This window comes from Pyxicephalus adspersus, chromosome Z, assembly GCF_032062135.1.
Source record: "Pyxicephalus adspersus chromosome Z, UCB_Pads_2.0, whole genome shotgun sequence".
NCBI classification, from domain to species: domain Eukaryota; kingdom Metazoa; phylum Chordata; class Amphibia; order Anura; family Pyxicephalidae; genus Pyxicephalus; species Pyxicephalus adspersus.
In genome coordinates, this window is record NC_092871.1 from 88,260,096 (window position 1) to 88,283,941 (window position 23,846).

Sequence of the window (23,846 nt, forward strand, 5' to 3'; positions counted from 1 at the left end):
TCTGACCTTTTTATTCAGCGTGAATTAAATGATACAAATGACAAACTAGAAAAATTAGGGGAGCGATGCAAATTGAACAGAATTACCATAAACCGTGGATGATATAGATGCAACAAGAGCATAAATCACTAAAACATAGGGCTCTGCTAAAGTTCCTGCTCATCATTCAGATCTGTATTTGTACTACATGTATGCCAAACAATACAAATATAATAAGTGACAAATTGCCTGGGGAGGTTTCATAACACGTTCAACTAATACAACTGCAAACATTTGTAATACAGAAATACACAAATTACAATGTTATCAGCCACAAATATTATACTTTACTGGTTATATTAATTTGCATCAAATAAGGATAAACTCCAGACAAGTGGATACAAACACAGCTATGCTACATACACTATATGGCTACGGGATTCTTTTTATAAATGTTTCCCAAGATTCACCAATTGTTCCAATTTAGCATGTGAATCTTTAAAGAAAGTTGTGTGATAAAAAATAGACCCCTAGGAGTCTGTGGACACCTGACCATCACAGGTGGATGTGTTTGCTGGATATCCCACCCAAAGACCATGGCACCACAAAGGAAGCAATATTGTTTTGCCTCCTTTGTGGCCCTCTTGTGCAAGATTTTGGAAGGTGTCTGTGGGAATTTTCTCAAATGGTGAGGTCAGGTACTGATGTTGTATAAGACCTGGCTCACCTTTCAAATTCATCCCAAAGGTGTTCAGTAGGGTTGAGGTCAGGGCTCTGTGCAGGACACTCAAGTTCTTCCACACCAATCTGGTGACCCCATGTCTTTATGGAGGGGGCTTTGTACCCCAGGGCACAATCATGGGGGGACAGAAAATGGTCCTTACCAAACTGACGACAAGGCTGAAATGTCTTGGAATGATGTGGCATAACCATATTTCTTCACTGGAATCTTTGTACCTAGTGTTCTAATATATATATATATATATATATATATATATATATATATATATATATATATATATATATATATATATATATATATATATATATATATATATATATATATATATATATATATTTATATATTCTACATACTTTTGGTCATATATGTAAGTGTGGTGATCAGCCATTCACAAAGCATTGGTCATGTACTGTATATGAGAGCTCCTTTAATTGCTATAATTTATCCATATAGTATACATTGAGCTGTTTTACTTACCAATGGGTTTCCATCTCTGCCCGTTCATTCCCAATATTTAGACCGTTTTGTTATTACAGATACACCGTAGGTAGGTATTGTTTTCACATTGTCTCCCCAAAGATCTCTGCCTGTGCATAGAAGGGACTATAGACCGGATTTATTAAAGCTCTAAGATAGACTATCATGGAAAAACCTGCTGATCTACCAGTCCTAGAGAGCTTTAATAAATCCAGATTTTCTTTCTATGTCCTAGGAAAAGTCTGCTGACCAAAACATTGTCACCGGTGCTTGGTTAAATAAAAGTCACTGGGCAAGCACATGCAGGCGGTACAGCCTCCACCCCTACATATTTATAATCAGCTTAGCCTTGCCTTCAGGAGGTGTGTACCATTGTGAATTAAATGATTGGGATTACGCAGTGGATTGCCTGTTATCCCTCAAAACAAGTTATTTCAAGTGCAGCTTGACTTTTACCACAAGGAACTCTTAAGATGCAGCCTAAAATATACTGCAGGCCAAACAGGAATGTCTATTGTGTAAGCATTACATCACAAAATGTCAACTAACCTGCACGGCCTGGTTAAGGATGCCCCGACTCCGGAATCTCTTCTTTCCCTCATTTCCGTCTCTTCTGTATCATTCAAGGAATTGCCTGTGCTGTCAAAGTCACTGGCAGAAGTGCCTACGTCAGATATAGATCGTTCCTCATAACCAAGATGGCCGGCTTGTTCTCCTCCAGAATCCTCTTCTTCATCAAGATCAGGACACACTGTCCGAGACCATAGTTCAACCATCCTTTGCACGCCTTTCACATGGTTGAGAACATCATCAAGGTGGTCAAAAAGGTCATTACTGCCTCCTAGCTCAAAGAGATCCCCATTGGCAGCTAGAGAAGCAGGTACGTTGTCATAGATGCTTGAACGGCTTCCTATAGAGCTGAATGAACCTCTCCTTGGTCTGACCTCCAGTCCATGGGAGTCCATACTGCTACTTACTGAATGTCCCAAAGATTTGCAGCCCGTTTTCCAACTCTCTAAGGTCACTTGAGATGTTGGGCACAAACTCTCAATTGAAAGAGATCGGGGGAAAGTGCCTGGCTTATGGTCCACAGGGATCGATACCAAATGATCGGACTTTTGACACAGTTTATGTCCTACACTATTCTTTCCTGGAATATCAAAATCTTCCAAATAGACCCCCCTACGATAGCCGTCCATGAGCGGCTTCCTATTACTGCCATCGGTTGAAAGTTTAGTCCTATAGCCAGAATGAAGAAATTCTTTGTCATATGCAGGAATGTCCCCATCGTCGTCATACTGCCCCGGACAATTTATTTCAACTGTCCCAGAATGTAAGAGATCACTAGAAACTAAGACCGTTTGGTCTTTATTTTTATCTTTCTCTCTCCTCCGCAAAGATTCCATCCTTTTTAAAAAACCCTTTGATTTCCTCTTTTTCGATTTTTCCTTTAAACCATGTCGGGGGGAAACAAGAGATTGGTCGCTAAGACTCCTGCATGGCTTGGTAGCAGCTGGTGAACTATCTAAAGATCCAAACTCTGATGACGGCGTAACTACATCTATAGTTCCCCGACTGCTTCCTACACTTCGCAAAGAGGTGGCCTCTAGCTCTGTGCTCAGGTCAGTCAATATGCTGTCCCTGCTAGATGTGCTCTTTATCGTAGGTGATCCATTAAAATTCGGAGAAAGGAGTTCCACAGACTCCAGACGGGACCAGCGACCCTGGTCCCTCTGGAATGCCCATCGGTCACTAATTGCACATTGGTCATCTTCGTCAGATTCTTCATTCTACAAAAAATGAAACAAAACTTGGTCAAAAAATGTTACTATAAATTGTTGAATGGGAGCTCCTTGCAAAGTTACCGTAGGGAGTGTTCCAATTTTTAGGCCTGGTTTAGACCTGTTTCAGATCAAGTGTGGTTCCCCATGGTGGGTACCTTGCCAGCTGACCTGGTTCTTATAGAACTGGCATCTGCACATTTGACAGCTGGTGGCAGGTAGGGATAAGCGAGAATTCCTCAGGCATTCTAAAGAAAATTTCCTCGAACTTCTGATGGTTCAGTGAAATTTCAGCGAACCGATTTTGCGAAACCATCGGAAGATTGAGGAAATTAAAACAGGAGGTTTCACAAGTTTCCCTGGGAATCCTACTGTTTGTGATCCCCGGGGCACCAAAGGTTAATTAACCTCGAGTGCCGGGGGATCTTCTTGAAAAATGCGGTCGTGGCCGCATTCATTGAGAACAGTGTGCGATCCCCGGCACTAGAGGTTAATTAACCTCCAGTGCCCCGGGGATCGCACACTCTTCTAAATGAATGCGGCCACAGCTGCAATCATTGAGAAGATGCCCGACAAAGGAGAACCTCCTGACATTGTAATATAAGTATCTCTTACAAATGTCAAATTTGTATCTGTACCAAATGTATCATTTGAAGAGATAATTATATTACAATGTCAGGAGGTTCTCCTGTGCTGGGCATCTTCTCAATGGTTGCAGCTGTGGCTGCATTCATCGAGAAGAGTGTGCATCATGCAGCCCTGGAAATCCTCCTGTGCGGTGAGAGCTCGACTTCTCGGGGAATTAGAAGGCCGCTGTCGCTTACATTTTCGGTAAGCGAGAATGGCCAGATTTGCTGCGAGATCGAACCTAATATTCCCATTCGCTCATCCCTGGCAGAGCAGCTCACTGCCAACCCTATTCTTTCTCTATGGGGCTGCAACAGGGTGAAGCTAGATGAAGCATCACCTCCCAGGCTGCGGTTTACTGGCATAAGGAAGTGGTCATCCCAACCCTGCACGATCAATAATAAAAATAACAAAACTTATCAATGATCTGGATGTGCTCTCACATGTCTGAATGTTCCATGACTTAATTTTCTCCTCTATTACACGTTTTAGAAGAATTTTTATTGCACAACAAGTCTATACACAATACTTTGAAAACTCACCTGTTTTCGGTGGTAATGAACATCCAGCTTCATAGGAGCACAGGCATTAAGTGTCATTAGCCGTCTGAAAACAAGAAACAACAAATTCTTAGTTTCCATACAACTTCTGTAGCTTAAGGGGAAAGTAAAGGTCAAAGTGTAAATTCTATTAAGTACAGGCTCAATGACAGTGAAACTGAATCAAAGCTGATCTTCCATCTACCTGACCAAGAGATGCACTTGGCTACAATGATGTGCTTGCTGAAGCTGAACTCAGGGAATCTCCATGTAAAGCTTGCATTAGGTTCCTCCCATGCATAAAGTTCCCATTTGCCTATATATCCCCTTAGATTAGGTTCCCATATCATTCCAAGATTTTGGCAACAATATCAAAGTTATTCCATGGTCCCCCAGAAACCAGTTCAGACACTGAGATACTGCAAGGTCAAAGTCATGTACAGCAGTCCTGCATTGTGCAGGATCATGATGGAGTGATGGCTGCAGGAGATCCGTCATTGGGAAAGGAGGATATGTGCAGGAACAAGGCATAAGACAAGTACTTTACCCCATTTTCTTTACTACCTAGACAAAAAGGACATCTAATTCTTCCATTGCAGAATAGGGGGTGGTCCATTGCAAGATTAATAGTGAAGGTTGTTCAGCTTTACATAAAGAATTAAAGATTTTGTTTTTACATTTTGGCTACTGCAGGAAATGCCAGATTTTGAGTCTTACTAGGGAGATTTCCCTTCATCTTGTAGACACAACAGGACATGGAAATAGATCTGTCTAAACTAGAGAAAATTCCGCAAATAGGCAACCGCTGTCCCCATTGAAAGATCTGTCCTCCAATACTGTTCTGGTGACAACTCCATAGTAGACTCACCCTTCCTTTTATTCCATTCACCAGAACAAATATGGAGGGTGAATATTCCACACTGTGACATATACAGAATATATATATTAATCTTTCATTATTAACTTTAAATTCCACTAAAAATGAGATCCCAATGGGTTAAAATGATCCCAAACACCCTCCGCTGACATTTAAACACAGATTAGAAATACTTAAGACAATCTCTTTATCTCCAGCTATTACTTGGCAATCATTCAGCCAAGGACCGGTGAGGCTCTAACTTCAGGCTTTGCAAAGGTCTCAGCTTGGATCACAGAAAGGAAATCCCCTTTTCGTAATCAAATGCGATTTTCAATAAATGTCACCTCGTTGCTTTCTTAGTGGCGTATTTAACCAGTTAGGTACTAAAGCTATGTACACACTTCCAATTATTATCGTTGGAAAACGAACGACGAACGATCCAGCACGATATATACGAACGATCGTATAGCACCGATCCTGCACATAGAGATAACGACACGATCGTTCGTAGATATTGTACACACAATAGATACGATCGTTTAAGCGATAGAGGAACTATGTGCACGACAGGAAAGTGAACGAACGTTCGTTCATTACGCATGCTCAGAACATGGACGATCAACGAACAACCGTACACACGAACGATGTTCAACGATCGTCGTCCAATCCGATCCGCCGGTCCGGTCGTTCGTTTCCAACGACTTTCCTCGTTCGTCGGCGTCGTTGGTTACTTTTTTACAAACGATTTTTTGCCCAATCGATCGTTCGTCGTTCGATTGGAACGATAAAAATTGGAAGTGTGTACGCACCTTTAGAGCGTACCTCATAGGATTCTCTCTTCCTAAGTCAATGGATGAAGCAGCAAATCCCAGACCTCCATTTGTCAGGCAAGGTCTTGCACTGTGACCCATAGCTGCTCTCAGCAGCTAAATCAGCTTTGATGGGTAGAAGCAGCTGTTCCCCACCAGATACAAAGAAACATTGATAAAATGCATCACTTTGCTGCTGTCAACAAAGAATGCAGCTTCTGTATTTGCTTGGTCTAAGATAAAAGTCTTTCCTTTATAACCTGTATTACCTAGAATGGTATGGGGGTTAAGGGGTCAGATTTGTATTCATATTTAATCCATTTGTCCTGATGATCATTCCTTCCAAAACAAAAAGGTGAAGAGTCCAAAATTTGGAAATGTAAAATTCAGACTCTTCTTTTTTCAGATTTGACCAATCAGAGCTGAATTAGCAGCAATGGGTGACAGAGTTACCTTCTTGTAGTGTAGCCTAAAGAAAATCCTTTCTCCTGAATCCTAGGCTTAAAATTGCAGAAATGTAGGGAAACAAATTTTTTAGACACTCACAGCCTCCTTATCTCCAGATATTTAATAAAAAACCAAAATTACCCAGCCCTCTGACATGTCACATGACCAATAGGAAATGTGACCTTTTCAGCATGTGCTTTAAATGGGTGTTGCACATTGGTGTGACCGTAATGTCATTAAAGAATGCGACATTTGTACGGGAATCTTGTGATTTCTCAGTGAGATAACAAGACATAATATATTCTTTGGGACAAAAAATTATTTCCCGTAATGAGCGAAATAGAGTGTCTTATTCTGCAAAATTTGCTGCAATTAATGGTGGAGTTTTCGTGGTCTATTGGGTACATGTGGCTTCCAAAGGGTTACAGAAGATCTTCCCATCCTGGATCTGTTTTTGTGCTTATGATGTAAAAATAAAAACATGTTTGAGGAGCTGAATACAGGAAAGAGTGTAGAGGGAAAAAAATCAGAGCCAGGAATGGAATGAGGAATGAGTCACTGCAAGGTGTCTGGGAGGGGGTCTGTGTATACAATGATGACAAAAATTCTGTTTCCAACCATGGGAGCCAAATTGCCGGGGCATATAAACAGATGTTTAAATATCGGTAGTCAGGTGAGTGCCGAACCCATGGAAAATGTGCCCAGAAAAGACAGGGCGTACTGTACGTCATCCAGCCAACAGAATCCCTGCTGGAAGCCATGGGCCAGCAACGGGAATTACAGCATTGGGACATTATTATAGGGTAAGCAACCCCAACTGTGCAGCTCTCTGATTGGATCCTTTCTGATCTGGTAAATATACCACCAAAAATATTTTGTGACACTTGAACCTGCCAAAAATAAAACTTGCAAGATTTTGCAATCCTATGCTGAATTCTTAACTTTTACAGCAATCTGTGGGTCACACAACCTGTCCTGCTGCTCCGTACATGCAGTGCAGTAAGTAATCAGCCAGGGATAGGAAACCTGTTACTAGCATGACCACCAGGTGAAATAAAAAGGGAATCAATACCACATCTAAGGACTAGTAGCAGCAAAATGTTACAATTGTACTCTTAATTTTAGATGTCTACTGTGGGACTCGGGCATTTAAACTGGCACCTTCCCTGCACCCCTGGCATTCCTGTTCTTATAACGGCTGTGGGAATTCTTTCAGGAGTAAGCCATGCTCATGTAAAGACATGGAAGCACCCCTTAGATTTTTAACCTTTTGCCCAAAGAAAACCAATGGGGCTGATGACAACACTGGAGGGGCAAAGGAACTTTTTTGTTTATTAGAATTTAAACTGGAGTTACACTAAGTTCCATTTCATAAATCAGAGATATAGGCAATCCCAGGACCTTTGGGTCCACTCAACTGAACTGTTTAAAGGAAACTTGTGACTAGCCTATGAACATGTATGTATTTACTCATTATCTCCCCATATGTGCCAAGTGCAAATGGCAATCAATGAATCCAAATTACCCCGAAAAAACAGGAATTAAATAGAAAGACAAGACAAACAAAAATAACTCTAAACTGAAAAATTCTGAATGTACTTAGAATTTTTTGGTACCTGCAGAGGGATTTTAGGGAATCCTGATCCAAAAACGCGTGGTCTCTTTTTACACAGGATATGTCCAAAGGAAACTGGTTATCTGTAGGAAGAACAAAGAGGAGGGATTAATGGATAACTGTAAAAACCCTCAGATTTTTGCATTGAACTAGGGGGAACCTCGGCCCCCCCAGCCCCCCGCTGAACCAAGGGGAACCTCGGCCCCCCCAGCCCCCCGCTGAACCAAGGGGAACCTCGGCCCCCCCAGCTGAACCAAGGGGAACCTCGGGCCCCAGCCCCCCGCTGAACCAAGGGGAACCTCGGGCCCCAGCCCCCCGCTGAACCAAGGGGAACCTCGGGCCCACTGAGCCAAGGGGAACCTTGGCCCCCTAATAAACCAAGGGGTACCTGGGCTCCCAGCCCCCCACTGAACCAAGGGGAATTGGCCCCCAGCCCCCCACTGAACCAAGGGGAACCTTGGCCCCAGCCCCCAAGGGGCCCCATACAGTGCATTTTTAGATATAAACAATTTTTAATGGATTCTTTGTAAACTATTCAATACTTTGCTGTTGTCTTTTTCAGAAATAACAATAAATGTCTGCCGCTCCTGGCACTCGAGGACTGGAGCAGAGGGTCCCCGTGACCTGAACCATTCCAGATAACTACAAATGGACTAAAACTCATCCATCCATGGAACTAAATTGATTTTCAAAATTAGAAGTATTACCACACAGCTAGTTGACAGTCAATCTGAACAAACACTTCGCCTTCATAAATAAATTCCTGATTGTCACAATGTGTGCAAATTTCTGAAGGAGACTTTTTCAAGTGGGTTGTAGCCAAAGACGACCTGTCAGTAACCTATCCAAAAGAATAAAATGCTGACATGTCTCACCATGTATCATGCTCCATCTTTTATCATTGACAGCCTCCCTTGACCTCTAGTGACTTTGTCCTGGCTGAGATGATACTATACTTCAGGTGCAGGTACGAGGAAGCATTTTCCTAGATTACCCAACCCCCTTCCTTTCATTCCCATCCCAAATAATCAGAATGCAACATGCAAAAAAGGGAAATGGCCAACATTCATGTAAACAATTTGAGATCTTCACAGACACCATGATTTACACGTTACACTTTACCTACTTAGCATTTTGCACTTAAACATTAAAAAAAAACTCAGCTGTGCACATTTAAAACATTCTTTGCGTGTATGTGAATGTGCCAAACCCCCAAGGGAGCTGCTTGCCCTATTTTGTGGGTTTCTGGTGTGTGATAAATAAGTCAGGACCCGGACATATTTACTTTGCATTTTTTAAGGTTTTTGTCTACCTGTCTGGAAAAGAAACATAGATTTGGGTGCTGTATACTTAGAAAACGGCTTTAGCCATTAGAAGTGGTCCCTGACTCTTCAGCACAAGTCCATCTGTCATCTTAAAAAAAGGTTGTGGCTGCTAAAGAAGTGGCCATGCAAAGCGGTCGGTGCAGGAGAAAGATCTTGAATCCTCAGCCATGGCTTTATGTATCTTCCTCCTCATACAGGGAGCTCTACTTTGCCCCAGAACAGCCTCCTGTCATATCCTGACACATTTTAGCACATGGCACCCCTCTAGACAGTTCTCTTTCTAGTCAAAGGCTTGAGTAAAACCTCCAAAAAGAAAGAACTTTTATAGAGGACATCACATGCAGGACAGATTTCTAAGCTAAGGCAGGACAGTGTAGGCTGCAATGCCCAAGACCATGGTTGGACCAGGCCTAACCTCTGTGACCAAGTCTGAATTGTAGGATTGCCTAATCTGCCAATTCATAAGATCATTCCCATATTTATCCTCCATCCATAACACACACCTCTGAGGAACATATTTATGATTGGTGGGGAAGACAAACATTTCTCACTCATGATGGACTCCTTATTTTAGGGGAGACCCGTAGAAAACAGAACCAAAACACAGCTCGGGTTGGCTATTTAAAGCACAGCTTACTACAGATGTAACTTAGTTTAGACCAGGGACAATCCTGCTTGGGTCCTTACATGAAGCTGATTTGTCACTTCCTCGGTAAATGGGAAGGAAGGTTTTGCACCCAATTATGAGCTCTGGCTGTTAGCAGTTGCTGTCGTCTTTGTTTATTTGGGAACTGTTTTTAGGAGGGATTGAACTGGAAGTCACTTGGCCAGACAATGGCTGGCTTGACACTTCCCCATGATGCCATGCTTCCACCTATTGTTCTGCAGCAGAGTTCCATCCTCTCAGCCCCGTGTGAGTGTTGGAGACGCAATTCCTGAGTTTGTGCTTTGGACTGAAAGACATTCAATGTTAGGTAACTAGACTGCTTGTGTTCTGAACCAAGCAAATACTGTCTTTTTTAATAAAAAAGCGCTGGTGAAGAGGATAGGTCCCTATCATGGGAAAATGGCAAGAAGACATACATTCCTCTTTTTGAGGTCTTCAAAAAAAATGTTTGTATTCTCTCTTAGGAGTTCCAGTAATAACAAGTTCTCCTTGGGATTGGTTGGGATTCCACATTAGGATGGAGCATACAACTATAGACATGGTGCTGAATTTCAATGTAGCAGTGTAGGTGTGCAGAATGGAGGCCAGCCAATATTGTCTCCTTGTTGACCACTTGGAGGAGACTCCAGGAAGAGCCACCACGTACACATTGAGCCCGATTTATGCTATCCAGGACTGCAGAAGATAGAATATCATGGGAGGACCTTGGTGATCCAGCAAACTTGGAATGGATCTGGTCCAGAATTGAAAATTTTTGACAAATAATTTTTATTTTTCAGGTTTTCTATCACCCAGGATAGTCTATCTCCTCCAGTCTTGGAAAGCTTTCATTATTCAGGGACATTGTGTGATATCACTTGTCCAACAGTGTGTCGTTGCCAGTCATTATGGAAGAGCAAGAATGCCATTTCCTCGAACTTCCGATGGTTCTGTGAAATTTCGGCGAACCTATTATGCGAAACCATTGGAAGATCAAGGAAATTATAACCAAAGGTTTCACAGGGGATTCACAGGATTTCTTGGGAATCCTCCTATTTGTGATCCCCGGGGCACCTCTAGTGCCCGGGGATCTTCTCAATGAATGCGGCCGTGGACCGTGAGAACAGTGTTCAACCCCTGGCACACTCTTCTTAAAGAATGCAATCATTATAAATGTAATATAAATAAATAATCTCTTACAAATGATACATGTTACAGATACAACTGTATCATTTGTAAGAGATACTTATATTACAATGTCAGGAGGTTCTCCTGTGCTGGGCATCTTCTCAATGATTGCAGCTGTAGCTGCATTTTTTTGTGAAGAGTGTTTGATCCCCAGAGCACTAAGGGTTAACTAACCTCTAGTGCCCAGGCATCGCAGAGGATTTCCAGGGTTGCATGATGCAGCCTCCTGTTCGGTGAGACCTCGACCTCTCGGCGAATCAAAAGGCCGTTCTCACTTACATTTTCGGTAAGCAAGAAAGGCCCGATTCACGGCGAGATCAAACTTAATATTCTCACTGGCTCATCCCTACTAGTCATGCCATTTCTTCCAGGGACTTATTTGTTCATCAGTTTGTACTTCTAAGCAACACAATTGTGTAGAGTCCAGTTACTCCATGTGAAGTTGCTGAAATGAAAAGGGCTGGAAAGGGGGCAGAGGAAAGGGGTGAAAAACTTGGCGAGAGTAAACCTGATCTGGGGAACTATTTTATTCAATTTATAGCAACCCATTGTCTGCAGCTAGAGAAGAACCAAGAATAGGAGGAAACACATTTAAACCATGGTGTGGTCCTGGGATGAATTATACTGTGAATTCTGAGTAAAAGGCATCCATACATAGTAATAATACAATATGTCTCTGACATAAGGTGTAAGAAAGAAGAGTAGTGAGGAACTAGTCCCAGTGTAAGCAAGTATTACAATCTGATGTGACCGATTTATGCAAGAGCACAATGGCCATGGACATAGCCTCTGGCCATTATCTCTGGGTTTTTGGGATTTCTGGGGACCATCTAATTAAAAATAAATTAAATCTAATGCTACTTTAAAAACAGGAATAAGGAATTTCTGCACAGCAAACAATATTTTTCTGTTCTGTTGCCTGTAGCATCAAACTCTTCCATGGTTAAGACCTAAGTATGACAAAAGTCTAAATCTTTAGTATCAAGTACACCTCTGATCTGTAAGAGACCCCTGTTGTATTCTAGTCAACCTCTATGTAATACATATCTTGCAATGACCCACATTACATGCCACTGCAAATTCTTCGGTCGGATCCATGCTTCTTCTGCACATGCATGGAAATGGCATAAAAAGAACCCTGTTGTGGGCTCTTGCTCTCTAGCTAATAGGAATGTTCAGGTGGCAGGAACATGCAGGAAAGACAGCTTGAAGTAACCCCTGCATATAAAATACTCATATCTACAACATGTTTTAAAACGTATACTGCAGATATAGATTATTGCTGGGATGTGCTCATTGCCAATGTCCTCATACAGCTAAACCTTGTATCTCAATTTGCCCTCCTCCACCACTGAAGACTTGGAGCAGTCCCACCTGTTCCACTCACCTTCTTCTCTTCTTCACTTCCTATTCCAGTTTGTGTCACAGGAACAGAAGTGAGAAGAACTTTCCCCAAACAAAGTCACAGAAAACAAAAACACCCCCAAGATATACAACAGAAGCTTACCTTCATAGATTTGGGCATACTGAGGAAATCCCGCAGCACGCAGCCAATCACAAGCCTTCTTGGCCTCAACTTCTGAAACACAAGAGAAAATGAGAAAATAAATATAGTAGAGGAAAGATTTGTATGGAAACATTTAAACACCAAAGTGTAAAATATTAAAATGCACTCTTGTGCCAAGCTGTATCATCCATTAGAGCTGCAGAGGGGTCAAGGTGCCACACTATCAATCTGTTGGGGAAAACATGCATTATAGTGCTGTCCAAAGAGAATGGAAATATTATAGCAGGAGAGAATTTGGCCTCTTACAATACGCTACACATCACTCATTGTACAGCAGGGCTGGAATAGAAGAATAGGAAGCCAGACAAGGAGCCAATCGATTAATTCTCGACAAGCATTATATGTCAATAGGAGGAAATAGAATAGAATAGAAGAAGGAAAATGATGCTGAGGAAATCTTTGGAATGAAGTGGAATATTGCAGCAAAGCAAACCTTAACTATTCATTGTTCTCTTGCAAAGAAAAGCAATATAATTTAATATGAACCCATCAGCTGCATCAACCCAATGACATCACATTGTAGAAATGCTGAGGAAAGATAACGGTGCTTTCCAAACTATTCCTACGGGAAAACCCAATAAGTGTCAGTGGGCAATGAGCCGCTAATAAATTTCTTACAGCCCATATTAAACAAATGGGAGCAGAGGACATGTCCAGTGTTAGAGGCACCTTGTCAGCCCATTTGCTTATCATTCCTCGGGTCCGATTATCCCACTGGCTGCATGTTTCTATACCTAACCCCCCGCCCAATCCACCGCCCCCCCATACATGGTGCCAAATAGTTTCCACTGCTAAATATTTTCCAGTCAGGGCTCAAGCAGGACGCTTACAACCATTCTCTCACTTTAGATAGACAGTTGCTGTGCAGAGAAAATGACAAAAACACCCCCCACCCCTGAGGACAGCAAACTTTACCCCCCCACCCCACTAAGTAAACCTAGTAGTATTGCATTTATGTTCATGGGCATGCTCCGTAATGGCACATTGTGACACTTCACTGGAAGTTGCCCTCTTCCCAAATCATCAATTTCTGTTGCAATCCCCCACCATGTGACTTGTTACAATGTTGCAGTCTGATCACTCATGGAGAGGAAATGGGAAAATATTTCCTTCTGTTTGCAGCAGACTGATGACATCTCAGGCCTGGCAAAGTAACCATTCCTGCTCATTATGACAAATCAGGAATTTATAAAAATAATGACAGGGACACTTTCATTTTAGCTAGCATTTTACGCAGCGCTGTACAAAGATAGGGGTAGCAAATGACAGACAGTGACACAGGAGAAGTGGACCCAGACCCAAAGAGCTTACAATCTAGGTAGTGGGGGAATTTACACACAATAGGATAGGAGATATGTAGTGGTGGGAAGTAGTGGTTGTTTCAATTGACAGAAGAAGACGGGTGGGCAAAGTCCTAAAAAGTAGGTTTTGAGTTCTCTTTTAAATGAGCAGAAAGTAGGAGAAAACCGAATAGGACGAGGAAGATCATTCCAGAGAGTTGGGGCAGCTCTAGAAAAGTCTTGTATCCGTGCGTGTGATGAGGTTATAAGTGAGGAAGTCATTAGTAGGTCACTCGAGGAGCAGGGAGAGCGGCTGGGGGAATTATCTATCAGGTGAGAAATGTAAGTGGGGCAATAACTGTGGAGGGATTTGAAGGCAATGCACAGGAGCTTGAATTTGATTCTAAGGTGAAATGGAAGCCAATGAAGAGAACTACAAAGAGATGCAGCGGAAGAGGAGCGGAGGGAAGGATGGATGAGTCTGGCTGCAGCATTCATGATTGATTTAAAGGTGCAATTTCAAAATTTATAAATCCTTTAGTATGTATGGTGCTCACTGTTGTGCAATTGGCCAAAACACCTAATGGGGAGACCTTTTCCACTGAAACTTTAAGGTCAAATTTTCATAAAATCCAGAAAAAAACATGTTTATATGATAGGTACACATTTTTTCAATGTAAATGTCAGTTTAGATTTCAGTATCTGATTCAGTTATGTTAAAAATCACTTAAAATAAGGAAGTTTCCTTCATTCCAGCATAAAGTGAAGGTTTAACCTGTGCACAGCTGGTTGGACTCTCCTTGCAATGACAGAAGGAGGCCTAAGGACATCATTAACTACACAGAGAGATCATTTCCAGCCCTTCAGGCATTAAGCTGTAGAGAAGTGTTTGGTTTTTATAGATCTGAAAAAGGAAATAAAACAGAATCTTCCAATTTGGACACTTGTTCTAGTAAGAGCTGTTAGAAAGGAGCTCAGTGTTCACAGACCCAGTGATATCATTACATCAGATTTAAGTAGTTGGATCCGGTTCTTTAAATCACCGTAACCCAGCATTTAAATACAATAGCTGCACCGAGGTCACTGCTTGAATGGTAATCAACAATCATGCCACGGAACAGAGCGCACAGAAGACAGGGTGACCGCAGTTCTGAACACCTGGAGATCTTACAAAATGTTCTGCAAGGTAGCTCACACCCCATGCGGTTATTCTCTTTGGCAAACATCCTCAAACCAGTTAAAGACATTCAGTGCCCCAAAAAATTTTCACTTTATACATTCTTGCACAGATAAAACTGTGTCTATAAACACACGTTCACCTTTGTGCACAATAATTCATGTGCTATGTGTTGCGTTGACATTTATTTATTGATAATGAGCAACAATAAAGGCAACGCATTCATGCACAAAGGTTTATGAAACACAGAGCTTCATTGAAGTGAATGTCATCTGGTTAGAAATTACAATAGGGTTTAAGACGGCCTGGGGATGTATAAAACACCCAAAATATAGATGTTTGCCTCCAAATGATGGAGTTCAGGTGTCCCCAGTGAAGGGTCCTGGTAATTCTCCATCATACAAAGACATTGTAGACAATTGTGCTCTTCCCGCCTTGTGGTCACAGTTTGGTGAAGACCCTTTTCTGTTACCCCATGACTGTACCCCGGGGTACAAAGCCCCCTCCATAAAGACATGGGGTCACCAGTTTGGTGTGGAGGAACTCGAGTGTCCTGCACAGAGCCCTGACCCCAACCCTACTGAACAGCTTTGGGATTAATTGGAATGGTGATCCAGGTCTTTTCACCTGACCATCACACTTATCTATTTGGCTAGATGTATGGAGGAAACCTCCCCAAATGATGGAGACCAGGTTGTCCACAGTTAAGGATCATGTTAATGCCACATCATACAAAGCCATTAATAACAATTCTGGGCCCAATGACCAAACGTCTGTGGATCCACTCTATGGTTGGGTCCAGTTGTTTCCAGTGAAGGGTCAAACATGGGACCTTGAAGACAATTGGGCTCTTCCAGCCTTGTGGTCACAGTTTGGTGAAGACCCTTTTCTGTTCCCCCATGACTGTGCCCTGGGGTACAAAGCCCCTCCATAAAGACATGGGGTCACCAGTTTGGTGTGGAGGAACTCGAGTGTCCTGCACAGAGCCCTGACCTCACCCTACTGAACACCTTTGTGATTATTTGGAACGGTGATCCAGATCTTCTCACCCACCATCAGTTCCTGACCTGACAAATGGGCACAAACTCCAACAGAGACTCCAAAATCATGTGGGAAGCCTTCCTAAAGAGTGGAGAAAGTTATGGGGGCATGCCCACAATAATGGCCATGGTTTTGGAATGGGTTGTCCAACCAAGTCAAATAGGTTTAACTGTCAACGGTGTGGCCATTGTATGTCCATATTGACACCTCAGCCTTTATAGCTCTATTTCTACTCATCCAGATTGTTTATGTTGCCTTTTTGGCATGTAACAAACCTTTGTAAACAAGCTTGGTTACTAGTTAAAGCCAAAACAGAGCTGAAAATAGTTGACTTATATAAATAGAGAAATCTTATATGTAAGAGCGATGATGCAAAGGTACTTTTTAGGGCTGAGCAGTTCACATGTCAGGCTATTATTATAAGTAGGAATGCAGCCAGTCTGCTGGGCACTGTACATTCCTTTCTAGACAGCACACTACATACCAATTGGTGGTCAAGGCCGATAAGCGCGTGAAGAGCACAGCCAATATGACAGATTGGAGCATGGCCTTCATGGTATACGGGTCATTAGTATGAGTTAGATCTAGACCACCTACACAAGGTCTGTCATTATGCACAAACTGTTCTCTGCTCAATGACATGATGTTCTTCTAGCTTCAAAACCTAATGAATGGCACGGGACCCCAGGAGGGAGTATCCAAATAGAAGGAAAAGGAAGTGTCCTCCCAGTTAGTCTATTGTCTTCTCTTAAAGTACATAGTTTGCTCTGTGCATAAGACAGCTCCCGTGTTTTTTTTTTTTTTTAATTCTTGGTTTCACCATTTTAAATTCTTCTTTCAGCAGTCTCTTTGAAGCCTTTACCTGCTTACATGTTCTCCAGTAATGTCTGCATGGCATTTGTAAAGGTAGGTTTCCCAATGAGGATGACAAAATTGAACCATATGTAATGCATGTCAAGATGGACACTTGCAGCCTCCATTGGATGGCAGTGTGACAATGTAGGAGCACAATTAAACAGTACAAAGCTATTTCATCCTATACAAGAATAGTGTCTGAACAGTGAAGTTCAATGGCAGGATCACTAGGTTTCTGGGAGCTGCATTCAGCACATGAAAGGGAGCTGGCTGACATGCATATAACATTTGGACAATCCTCCAAATTACAGACTTCAGTGCACACAGCCAGCTCCATAAAGACATGGGGTCACCAGTTTGGTGTGGAGGAACTCGAGTGTCCTGCACAGAGCCCTGACCTCACCCTACTGAACACCTTTGGGATGAATTGGAATGGTGAGCCAGATCTTCTTATCCAACATCAGTACCTGACCTCACCAATGGGGGCAAATCCCCACCATCACTACCTGACCTCACTAATAGGGGAAAATGCCCACCATCAGTACCTGACTTCACCAATATGGTCAAATCCCTACCATCAGTACCTGACCTCACCAATAGGGGGCAAATGACCACCATCAGTACCATGAGCTCACTAATAGGGGGCAAATGACCACCATCAGTACCTGAGCTCACCAATAGGGGGCAAATCCCCACCGTCAGTACCTGACCTCACCAATAGGGGGCAAATCCCCACCATCAGTACCTGACCTCACCAATAGAAGTTGCTTAAATAAGGCCTGAAATTGAATAGCAAAGCATTTTGTTATCAAATACAGTCTTTCATTGCAAACAAAAAAAAAAGCAAAAACCCCCAGGAAAACTTTTTACCACTGACCCGAAAAAAAAAATAAATAAATACAAATGATACTTTTCTTAACTTTCAGGTCCTTACACTGTTTTTGTCAATAAGTCTACAAGGTTCTCATTCATCCTGGTCATTGGGTCTCTAGTAGCCGTCCTATTTACATTCACGTTTTTTCGTCATACACCCAGACTCGGCTCTGGGTGAGGTCTATGGAGGGCCCACACTGGCACCAATCAGCCCCTCGGCAGCAACTTGTTAATGAAGCATTCATAATAATTCTGCAAGGGTTAAAGTGTTCCCTCTTAGAAGGAGCCTATGATGGTGGGGTGTGATTGTCTGACAATTGCCTCCTTATTTCCCAGGCTGACATTAGACACTCCCTGCTTACCCCCGGGGGGCACAGACGATGCCTGGGGTGGGATGTGATCCCACACATTGCAAAACATAACAGGGTCCTTTCTACTCCTTCCAAACATGCCAGCCGCCTCTGCAATGGAGTATGTCATCGAGGGCATGTAATTAACCCCTACACAGGCTCAGCCCTGTACTCCACTGCCCAAGGAACATTCCTATTTGAGGAGGCCGAAAAGTGGGGTCAAGAAGATTGGAGACCCCAGCTCAGAAAATTATCTTGTTCATTTCTTTAAAACTGCTTTCTGGATCCATAGAAATGGTGCACAGGGACACTCATCTATGAAAAAGAACATGTAATGTAGAGACAAGCTGTGGATGGCATTTAGCTTAAACATTTTATTATATAAACCATTTCACCATTTTCATCCTTTCTTCCTTCTCATTGCTGGAGTCTACATTCCATACCCAGAAAATGAACATAGGGCGATTTACCTTCCCCTCTGCCTATGCCACCAGAATGTGGCACCGAGAAAAGAAATTTTGGAAAAGCTTCTTAGACTGTTGATTTTTGGGGTCCCCTGCAGCTCTGACTGGTTCTTCCATTGACCCCCATTTTTCAATGGACATTGTAGTATTGTTGAGGTCAGCAGAAGGCACCAATGGAAGCAACATTTACCCCAAATCACACTTTTTCTGCAAACTTCACAGAAGGATTTATACTGGATGGCATGATGATGCAGCCGGAAAGGAAAGCACCCCCTCTATAAAGCTTTGTCTCCAGTGACTTCATACTTCCATGACTGATGCACACAAGCCTTTAAAATGCATTAGCAAAGCTTTCCATTGAAAGCAACTGTGCAGTCTCCATGGTTGCTTCAATTACAACACAGAATGTCATCTAATCATCCCAGTGCTCCCATACAGAACGCATGAAGTTTCTTCTGGAAGCATGTCCATGTTTGCAATATGTTGAATTTAGTTTCGCTATAAAAAGAACATTATTTCCTGGACTATCAACCAAAATACTAAGTACCTTCAGTGCTACAAAGCTGAAGGATGCAGTCAATTTTAACACCCAAATTGTGAATCACAAAAAAAAAAAAAAAAATATTCCTTTTACTGCACATTTGGAAACGTGCAAGACTTGTAATCTGTAAGAACAGTTGATTTCCCAAAGAAAAGCCTGCATAACATGCTCATGAATGCATTGTTTAATTGCATTGTTGCATGCTAATAAATCCCCAAAACACCTAACAATGCATAAACTTTTCTTTTTTTGGTTTTACCTGGGATTTCCAAAGGCAAATGAACATAAAAAGGCATCAAAATGAAATATTTTTTAATTTTAAAAGTTTTGACTTTTACCAGTGCACATTTTGTATGGTGAACATTTACTTTTCTAGGTGAACAGATTCCATTAAGATGGTTCCACTATGTGTTTTCTTTTTTGTCCAGTCTTTTCAGTGTTTTCATGTGTTGTGATTTTTTTGCATTTTTCATTCATTTGGAAGCATTTTAATGCTCATTTGCTTTTGGAAATCCCTGGTGAAACAAACCAAGGAAAATAAATGTATTAGGAAGCGTATTTACAGCACATTTCCTAAATACCTCATTGGAACATTAGACTTTTCCATGGGAAATTGACTACACTTGGTATTGCAAGACTCATACACTTAAAAATGTGCACCAAAAACACTCCTAGCCAGAAGGAGCCCCTAGAAAATCCAACCCACTGTGTGTAATGGTCAGCTCAATGTTTATGTCAGCTGGACAACTGAATGCGGAGATCAAATGAATTACTCAGCAGCCATATCCTGCCGCCTCCCACACTGCAAATCTATACCATACATCCTGTCCAAATTCTCCAAAATGTCTCCAGCAAAAAACGCTCAGACCGGTTTCCAAACTTTACTAAACTTCTGACAAATCTAATCTTATGAAACATACAAAACTATTTCAGTGGTTATTTTTGTGTGCAAACTCTAGGTTTTGTGGCAGGGGGCAGCTCCCTAAAGGGAAAATGTTAAGCACTGGCAACTATTCCACTCCTGCACAAGTATTTCCTGCTATAACATAACTCAGGAAAAAAAGCCGGATTTATGGAAACCATAAGCATTTCTTCACTCCAGAAATAAATCTGTACACTAACGTCTCTGTCTGCAATATGAACTCTCCATTCTCCACCCATGAAAAAACAAAAAGTTGCTGGATTTTTTAACACTTTTTTTTTTTTCGCAGAGCACAAAGTTAATGTTGGATATTTTGTAGCAAAATGCAACCATTTCACAAAACCTGCCATTTCCTTTTGTCAGGAGGAGAATCCATCTGCTGTGACAATCTGAAGTACATAAAAAGTTCCAGCTGTCACCAAGCAAAAAACAAATAAAAATGTTCAGCATCCAGATGGAAAGGTCTGGTGTGTGCGATCCGATCCAGGCTCAGGGCCGGTGATCAGTAACACTTCCTAAGGCCCAATGCACAAGGATGGATCCATGGATATTGTGCTTTGGCTGATCCAACTCCCATTGGTAATCCAATAATCAGAAGTCTAAAAACATAGAATTCATAAGAGATTTTTGGGGAAGTGTTTAGCCGATTTGGATGCATCTCAGATCAATATTTACCTAGATATTGCGTCTATCCACAACTGATCCGCCTCTTACAGTTGGTCTGCTACATTTTCATAATTTTCTCAGAAAATCTGCCCATGTGGACCAACTTTAAGCCACCTCCAAATGCCTGGAAGCCTTTACTAGGTCTTCTTCAAGCCTATACAAGCATTTCCTAAGCACACAGAGGAGTTTCTTGGTCGACTCAAACGTTTATAAGCGCAGACAAGCATTTCTGAGCCTCCATTGAGCACTTTTCCTGAATCCAAGCACATGGACGCTCCCTATAAGTCACCTCTAAACCCATTTGAACATTTAAGTGCATACAAGCATTGTCTAGTGTTCGATAAGCCACCCCCAAACCAACGCAAGCATCTCACAAGAAGTCTGACCACATGGAATCGTCCCTTAAGCCGCCTCGAAGTGCACAGGTGCATTATTTAAGCTTTCATCCGTCAAAAATTACGCAGCATCTAAAAAAAATGTCTAATTTTGTAACTATGCAAGCAAAAGGTACCGGAGAGGTACATGTTCCTATAGCAGGGCTGACCTCAGCAGTCCAATCCACATGCTTAAATTTATTATGCCAACCATCCCAAAGCAGTTTATAGCATACAACTGTGAGTGCTACATTTTTTATTACAATAGCATATTGTAGTTCTGGGCAGTGAATAGCAAATTCAGTCCATCCCTGCAATTCATGGACAATTCACCATGTTTAGCCTTTTAACATTGGCCAGAAATGCAATGAAAACCTCATTTCCTGATTGAGCTGACTACCTTGGCTCCGCTGTATTAAAATTCCCAACCTCTGTTGTCAGCCCTGAATAATGGACTACAAAACCCTTGCCTTTTCCTGAACCCCTCTCCACATTCACATTTTGATGTCTTTCCCAGCAACCCAAAGTAAAGCTGCTGTCCTGACTCCCAAGCGCCTCCTCAATACCGTGAGTAGGCAAAGGGCTCTCGGGAGATGAAGTTCTGGGGGTGTGCTTATGTCAATGATTCCTCAGCTGCAGTTATAGCCTTTTATACCATTGCAGTCCCTCATTTTGAGAAGAAAACCAGACCTGTAGCATTTGGATAACACGGCACACAACAATGCATGGTATACGTATTGCAACTTGGTTCCATTTGCACCAACTATAAGTGTACACTTATAGTGCCGCAATCACACCTCATAGGTTTAAAGGGGGCTGTATTTCCCCAAAATATAAAAACATTTCCCCAAACGCAAAAAAAACTAAATTCCTAAATTTTAACAGATGGATAACGGTCTCTTATATCTCATTAAACCCATCTTAAAAACATAAATACAACTAAATAAAAACTTTTTGAGGGAAAAAAGAGCTTTGTGAATAGAGCATTGAAAACCACACAAGAAAAAATGATTTGGTAATTAGGAGCAAACAATAATCTCCAATAAAGAAACAAATTAAAAAAAAAACACAAAAAGGAAGTTAGTTACAATGACATTTAGCGCATGTTAGCAATCAATGAGACCTCAAAGAGTATCACTGGGAGGATTCTTACCATTCTTGCCCCTCTTAGTCCTGATCCTATTCATTGGGTCGCATGAATATACCCCTGCTGCTGCTAAGGGCAAAAAAAAAAAAAAAATCCAAAAAACCTCCTAAGGAGGGCAGAAACTGAACATAGAGGGAAAGTTTGTGACTCTCCTACACATTGCCTGCTAATAGCAGCATCTGGCCCTGCTGACCTCACTAAACTCCCTTCCTCCAAGAACAAATGTTCCATGCACAACCCTGGGACGGCCCATCGGGTGGGAGGAAAAAAAAAAGGGAGAGTGTTTTGTTAACCTGTTCACCGCCAATAAACTAGAAAACCACGCAACAATGCAAAGGGCGCTGCAGCTGCAAGCTGTCTGCTTCCTTGGACGTGGCCAATGGCACTTGGCCGGACAAAGATTGGATACGAAAGTAAACCCAAGGCTGGGCAAACATTATGCAAATGTTTTTTTTTTTTTTCTAAATTTTAACTAAAATGCACAGAATTTATTTTATGCTTTTTTTTAAGCGCAAAGGAGCGTTTTTGAGGCGTCATCAAGAAGCAGCATTTAATAAATCACCACCAAGTGTTTCCTAAACCTTTCCATAAATGATCTATAATATAATCCAATTGATGGTTAATATTAATTATGATTATAGCGCCATCGTAGGCTATGGCGGTGTACAAAGTACAATATACACATTATATCTAATAGAAAAATGTCAGCGATGGGTGTTCAAGGCAACATAACGGAACATTGATTGTGGTTTAGATTCCGATACAATGGTTAATTCCTTCTCTTTTAGTAGTTGGATTACACTTTATAGTTTCAATCAGTTACAAATTAATGATAATTTCTATTAATATTTGGGCGACATCTCCACTGAAATTCAAGCAGTTTTTTTTTTTTTGGCCATTGATTATTATTATTATTATTATTACACAATATTATTTGTAAGCTCTTCGGGGCAGGGTCCTCTCCTCCTCCTGTGTCTGTATTTGTCTGTCATTTGCAACCCCTAATTAATCTACAGCGCTGCATATTATGTTGGCGCTATTTTTAATAATAAACAGAATTTATATAGCGCCAACATATTACACAGCGCTGTACATTAAATAGGAGTTGCAAATGACAGACGAATACAGAAACAAGAGGAGGGGAGGACCGTGCCCCAAAGAGCTTCAATTAATACTCTGTAAAAATAATAATAATATTAATCATCAATGGTAGAAAAAAAAATGAGCTTGATTTCCAATGGAGATTCTGCCCAAATATTAATAGAAATTATCATGATTTTTAATTGAAACTATAAAGTGTAATCCAACTACTAAAAGGTCCTACTTCCTATTCCACATTCCCGACCATTTAGATTGTAAGCTCTTCTGGGCAGGGTACTCTCCTCTTTTTCCGGTGTCATTGTTGTCTGTTACCAGCAACCCCTATTTAGTGTACAGCGCAGCGTAATACGTTGGTGCTATATAAATATGGTTTAATAAAAATAATAATAATAAAATAAGCTCAGCATATAAGTACAAATACAGCAAGGGCTCTGAAAGTTTATAGTGATTTTGG

General features: G+C 41.6%; 1 protein-coding gene across 3 annotated transcripts in view; it reads right to left on the reverse strand.

Moving 5' to 3' along the window:
• The window catches only part of STARD8 (StAR related lipid transfer domain containing 8), a 74,967-nt gene that overhangs the window by 12,304 nt on the left and 38,817 nt on the right, over nucleotides 1–23,846 (reverse strand). For 2 of the 3 annotated variants that reach the window (XM_072429775.1, XM_072429777.1), the window contains 4 exons: nucleotides 12,542–12,613; nucleotides 7,877–7,958; nucleotides 4,149–4,212; nucleotides 1,748–2,988 (listed from right to left, as the gene is read on the reverse strand). In XM_072429775.1, coding sequence (XP_072285876.1) covers nucleotides 1,748–2,988; nucleotides 4,149–4,212; nucleotides 7,877–7,958; nucleotides 12,542–12,613 — 1,459 coding nt within the window. Of the gene's footprint in view, nucleotides 1–1,747; nucleotides 2,989–4,148; nucleotides 4,213–7,876; nucleotides 7,959–12,541; nucleotides 12,614–22,297; nucleotides 22,446–23,846 lie in introns of those variants that run through there. The other variant, XM_072429776.1, reaches the window with a different exon arrangement.